The 6,491-nt window shown below is 46.7% G+C and overlaps 1 protein-coding gene across 3 annotated transcripts in view; it reads right to left on the bottom strand.

Annotated features, from left to right (window-relative positions):
* The window catches only part of MBNL3 (muscleblind like splicing regulator 3), a 55,120-nt gene that overhangs the window by 26,354 nt on the left and 22,275 nt on the right, over nucleotides 1-6,491 (bottom strand). For all 3 annotated transcript variants that reach the window (XR_004082627.1, XM_031064204.1, XM_031064205.1), the window contains exon 3: nucleotides 2,013-2,177. Coding sequence is in view for 2 of the 3 variants with exons in the window: in XM_031064204.1 (XP_030920064.1) it covers nucleotides 2,013-2,177 (165 nt within the window). In the remaining variant the exon portion in view is untranslated. The remainder of the gene's footprint in view (nucleotides 1-2,012; nucleotides 2,178-6,491) is intronic.

The following is a 6,491-nucleotide window of genomic DNA, read 5'->3' as shown; positions in this document are numbered from 1 at the left end:
TTTAGTCTGAGTAAAGTGTGGGAAAGCACGAAGGGAGCAGTCACTGCAGAACAAATTTTTATTTTTCTTCTTTGCCCATGTCTCCCTCATGGCACAATTTAGAAACCAGGGGCCTTTCTCATCAGATAAGGTTACTTCTGAAATGAGAGCACTAACTAGACAAACCAACATACTCAGTCTCAGAGGCAACTTAAAAGGCAGGCGTAAAATTCAGGAGCATACTGGACCTGCAAGATTGCAAAGTGGGAAGATGGGAACTTTCCAAAAAGGAAATCCCAAAGATGCTTTGAATAGCCAGCCAAAGAACATCCACTGTGAATTCCTCACAGAATAGGAAGGGCTTGCTTTTGGTACAGGGCTTGGAAACCAATGTGTCACTGTTTTGTGGGAATTCGGGATTCCTTCTGATTTAGACATACTTTCAAGCTCCACAAAAATGAGGTGCAAGACTACAGCAGATAAGAGCCTAAGGTACAGCACAACTAAAGACCCTCTCTGTGGCCAATTTTCTCTTCTGTCTCAACTTTCCATCTTTAAAATGGGAAGAATAAACAGCATTTTCTTAGCTTATAGGGCAGGATAAAGCTACTAGCAGACACACAAGATGATCAGAGTGATGGCAAGCATGGAAAACCCCCCAAAACACAGGAGGAATATGCCAGACTGAGGAAATAGCCCAGTCTTGTGGCAGACCACCATCATGAAAGGACACTGACCAGCTTTCCCTGCTAAAACAGGGAAATCTCCATCACAAGCTCTTACACCAAACATCACAATAGCCTCTAATGAGGAGGAATCCTTCACTGTTCTCTGGTGAGAATAAACCAGAAACACCTGAGCTTTTCAGCTGGGGTGACAGATGCTGTGTCCCACATGGGCAGAGAGGCCAGGCACTGTAGGTGGGACACCAGGAGGCCAAGTTCAGACTGGTTCACAGACTTGACACCTTCAGGCTGGAAGAGCTTGCCCAAAGGATCTGGCCAGTCCTTCATAGGCATAGCACAAAGAGCCTCACCCAGCTACAGCACACTAAGTGCACACTGCCCCAGGAAAGACACTCAGTCCCAGCTTCAAACTGAGAACTCCTAATTAACGCTCAGTGCAGCTTATTCACATCAGCATTGAAGAGCTACTTCAAGACCTCTGACAGCTCTTAAAATAGACATTGTGACAGACTAAAACTCAGCTGACAAGTGTCATCCCCTCCCAGATACACCAGCCAGCAGACACAAGCCATCCTCTCCCTGGCATAACAGGGCTCTCCAGCCTGAAACCTGTTTTAACTGACAGGCAAAAGCAGGGACAGGCAGTGAAGGCTTCTCTGAACAACCTGCTCTGCAAACATCTATCTCCCACAGGCTTCCCTTCCTACCTGAAAAGAAGCAAATCCTTCCTGCTCTAACTCTAAATCAGCATTCCTGTGAGAAACAAGTGACAGGGCTGTGACATTAGTACAACTCTCTGCTGGGACAACTGCAGTGAAATGGTCTCACTCCCAGACATTAAAAGCTTAGGTAGGATTAAAGTCTAGGTAGGATTCATCTTCCCCAGTGTTAGTCCAACAGTGCCACACAGCTAGTCCAAGGGAGTCAGCATCATCTCAGTGGAAAACAACAATCCAAAACAGGATCCATTGGAATTGAGCCACTCAGAACTTCTGGGATGTACATCAGTCAGCTGGTCAAATAAGCACCTGGTGGTAAGACCCTTCCACTTGAAGCCCTGAATCTCACAGTTCCTCAGTTATCAGAGGAAAAGAGAAGCACAGCTTTCAAGGAGATGCAAAAGTAGCATCAGACACCCCTCTGGAAGATTTTGCCCAGTTCTGTGCAGCACAGACAATGGCCTGAGCTCAGGCACAGGGCTGGGACCTCTGTGAACAGACAGGGAGGGACAGGGAGCAGTGTGAGCCCAATGGGCCAGGGCTGTAACTCACAACTGGCTGTAGGGACAGGGAGCAGGGCTGTAACTCACAACTGGCTGTAGGGACAGGGAGCAGGGCTGTAACTCACAATTGGCTGTAGCTGTGCGCCCGGGAGCATGAACTGCATCTGCTGAGCAAACATGGCTGCGGCCGTCTTCTGCTGGATCAGGTTGTTGCGTCCATTTATTTCAAGCTGTGTTTTTAAATGTGGGGGAGGGTGGAGATATTTGCAGTTCTCTCGGGTACACCGGCCCTAAAAAACATAATGGAACAGCATTTCAGTGAATGTAACACCCAGGGCAGCCAGAGAAATTTAATTAAGGATTGTTTGGGTTACTGGAACAACACAATCATCGAGGCGGAGGCAGCTTGGTAGCTACTGCGCCTCTTTTGTGATTTTTCTATAGTAGGTGAAGAGAAGAGCAACATGACTTCTCCTGCAGTAACACTAACTGAATACTATCAAGCTAAACCAAAAAGTCAGGCTTCCTGATGTTAAAATGATTGTTGTAAGAAAAAACCCCAAACAATCTAACACAAACACCAATACTTTCAGAAACTAGTGGCAACAGTTCCAGAAACAACAACAAAAATTCCCTGTTTCCTTGCGTGGGTTGCTTTTCCCCTCCCTCCCAACACCAGACCACTTAACTGGCCCTGACAACCAGACAGAAGAAACAAAACTGTCTCTACCACTTCCCCAGCTGCACTGGATGAAACTTTAAGAGGACAGCTCTGTAAGGTAGCACCTCTGATCCACAACATGTGGGTACCCCAAAATGCTGAATGATTTCCCCCCTTCACACTTTCATTTGTCAAAAGTGATGTGTGTTGCATCACTGACTCCCTCCCCCCTGCAATAAACATAAGCACTAGCCATGCCAGTGGCTCCTAAAAGACAAGAGATCACTGATGTTATCCCTGCAAATCAACTGAGATCACCACTTCAAAAACATGAATAAACTGTCTTACTTTAATAGTGTTTGCAAGTAGACATAAGAAGATAAGTATCACTAAATAAGAAAGTTAGTAACAAATGTTGTCATTAAGATGAAACAGTTCTTGAAAAATAAGGTTTTCTCTCTCCCACCCTTTCTTTTTGAATTTCTTCCTCAAGAAACAAGAGGCATACAGAAAACATGAAATACTTAATATAACTTTATGCAAAAATTGTGACTTTTTTGAGGAACAAATTCTTTTGAGCTATTCAAAGCTTATTATAATAAGGCCAGACCTGGAGGCCACAGAGCAGTTCCATGACAGATAATTAATAACAGCTCCTGTAGCCAGCAAAGGTACAGGACCATCCATTATCCAGCCTATCCCAGGCACAGTCATCAAAGGGCTGGACACAGAGTTCTCAATCTCAGTGTAATTAAATTTGTTTCCCAAAAGGGGGACTTCAGATGACCCCATGTACCTGCCCCTGTTAGCAGGATCACGTGCAGCAGAGCTGTAACCCCACAACCAGGTCCACAAGGATATCAATGTTACACACCACTCACCCAAGGCTCAGGTGGGAATCTCCTGGGATCAGCCCCTGGTGCATCCTGGATACTCCCCTGGGGGTTCTTTAAGGCTTTTGCAAACATACAGGTGAAATCACCGGACAGTCCAAGTAGCACTGCAAAAAGCCAACACCATGACCCACTGCAGGGGCTGGTTTTGAATCCCCAGCCAGGCTCTCCAGCATGCCAGGCTGCTGTAGAGCAGCCTGAAATTTCCAAGCTTTACTCTGCCTCCCTTCCTGGTGGGGATAACAGCTTCACTTGAGAGAGGGCTGCAGAGCTCGACTGCAGCTTAATAGGGGCTGTTTGACATGTGTCATGGGAACAGGCTCCTCTCATCTTCTCCAAGGAGATCAGAGTTAAACAAAAGGCAAATAATTAAATGCAAGAAGTGATGGGCTAAAGCCAGTGGGACAGAAAAAAATACTTCCAAACTTTAGCAGCCTGGCTTGCTGGAATGAAACCCTCTGCCCTGCTCCTAAAAGAGCCCAGTGGCTCCCAAAAACCCAACTCAAAAGGAAAGAGGCTTTTTAATGCTATTGTTTTGGCTTCTCAGCAATCCAACAGCCCCAGATCCCCAGCAGTGAGTTAATTGCTCACAGGCCCTGAGGACACGAATCTTCACCCCCAGACACTTTCTCACATCTGTGTGAAGTGAGGGCAAAATGGCACCACTGCAGCTGGCTGGTGCTCAGACAGCCAGCGCCACTACAAAGGAAATAACTGCACTAATCTGCAAGGAGAACACTGGGCAGGTTTGGGTCATCCTTCTCATGCTGCACAGGACCAGGCATCTCTACAGCCTTTCCCATCCTCTGGGACCCAGCAGAAGTCCAGGGTTCAGCCTCAGAGCATATCTGCAGTGTCCCACCTCCACAGCTCCTGGAGGGCTGCTGCTGACCAGGAGCACACCCCATGGAACCACAGGCTGCCCATGGCCAGGCAGCTGCTCCAGCCTCAGAAATTCCTCCTGACTGTAACTTGGCACAAGTGCTTTGGGTTGGGGAAACACTTATTTCTACCAAATTTGGAATAAATCTGTGTAGATGTTTCTACACTGCAGGAATGGAGAAGATGAAAAAAAGAACTACTATTTTTTGTAAACAATACTTACACAGTTGACTTCAACTTGAGAAGGATTCTGCTATTTCAACTGAAATTGTGAATATCATTGATACCAGCAACCCCAGCTTGGTGTGAAGCTTTGTTCTATTTTTTTTTTCCTCAAAGCAGTTTGCTTAATTCCAACAGGGGGTTCTACAAACAGAATATTTTTACTACCAATAAAAAAACCACCATGCAGCACGAGGCGTTGGTCTTGCAGACAGAGTCTGTAAGCTGAAACCAGTGCCCACATAGTGCTACTGGTTTCAAGGACATGTATTTGTAAGAAACACAGCTGTGCAGGTGCTGCTGCAGAGCAAAGGCTGTGAAATGCTGTCAGTCAGGCCTGTGAGGGCTCAGAAAGACTAAATGAATCACTGCTACACTCAGATTCAAACCCATGCCTTTGGTCTAACTCCTCCCCACTAACATTTTCATCCTGAGCACCATCAACCACTGTGTTTCACTGGGGCATACTGGAAGCCATAGCTGAGTTGAGCTCCCCTCTACAGCACCACAGTAAGTTCTTCATCTCTCAGACAATGAATTTTAGGAAGTGGTGATGGGACAGAGTGACACAAAACGTTCCCAGTTTAGACATCTTGCTCTGTAACAACTTTCAAGATGCTCGCTCTATAGTGATGGGCACCACCAGTACCCCTTGAACTCCAACACTGGTAGGGGTGAGCCCTTCTTCTCCCCTTCCATCACAACACCCAGTTCTTGGTACTTCTGAGAAATACATACTGTCTTCAAGACCAATTTCAGCTCTACAAAAGCTGCCAGAAGGACAGAGGAGATGCCATTTTTAACTCCTCAGTACCAGCTGCAACACAGCAGGGAAAGCAACAGGGAACTGGTAGCAAATCTGCTGTGTGGATACTGGGCTGGGGATAAATAAGGACAACTCCATTTTATACCTGAGTGGCCTAGGAATACAACATGAGAAAATACAACAAAGAGTTAGCCCTCCAATTTTAGAGCATATTTATGCTACAAGGCACAGCTTTCCTGCAGGGACTAGCTGTGGCTTCAGCATAACAAAAGCTCAGCACAAGGCACAGGACAGTTCCAGACCTGTGCACAGAAGACCAACTGAGGCATTCTCCAAGCTGAGTGTTGCACCAAAAAGCACCATTACAGCACCTGGAGTGGCCACTGCACATGTTGGCAGGGGGCTGGTGCTCAAAAACTGATCTGTGCTGGCAAGCAGCACACTGAGCCTGCTGGCACCAGTGCACCATCCTCCTGTAACTGGAAATCTGAAATTTGCTGCTGTCAATTTAGGCTCAGTACTAACTCCAGGACAGGCACATTCCCACCCTGTCCCGGGTGGCACACAAGGCTGCAGCCAGGGAATCACCACCCAGTAACAGACTGCTGCTGGCCTTGGCAACACGCTAAATATAGCTCTGTTTTCTGGCTCCTCACAAAATGGAAGGAGTCTGAAGGACCATGTTCATCTGCTTCTTTGCCAGCTACAACCAGGAGGGAAAAGCATATGGACTGCACTTTCCAAGGCTTGAAAAATGGATATTAAAAATAAATCATTAAAGGATTTTATAAGAGTATCTTCTCCCCATTTCTTCCCACACACTCCCCCACCCTTACAGTAGGCTGCTGGCATGTGATTGACTCTGTGTTGCCAACTTAAGTCATGCTGTGATGGCGTATACTGTAAATGGCTGGCATCTGACACCAGCTAAAGTGACAGCAGCTTGCACTGCAACAAAGCCAGCTGTTTGGAGTGCAGCACTGAAGGCAGCACACTGAAACCCAGTAAAAAAGCTGCATTATACCTGGTTGTGTGGAGTTTGCACCTTGTCATCTGCATCCTAGCTCAGCGGGATGCAAATAAGAGCATTCTGGGTACTGCACCAGGCTGGATGAACCTTCCCTAAGCATGTTGCACAAATTCTCTCCTCCCTGGCTGCTGAAGTGAGTGGAACTGTGCT

This window comes from Geospiza fortis, unplaced genomic scaffold (assembly GCF_000277835.1).
Source record: "Geospiza fortis unplaced genomic scaffold, GeoFor_1.0 scaffold47, whole genome shotgun sequence".
Lineage (NCBI taxonomy): Eukaryota > Metazoa > Chordata > Aves > Passeriformes > Thraupidae > Geospiza > Geospiza fortis.
Note: the sequence above shows the minus strand (reverse complement) of the source record. Positions and strands in the feature narration are given on the sequence as shown.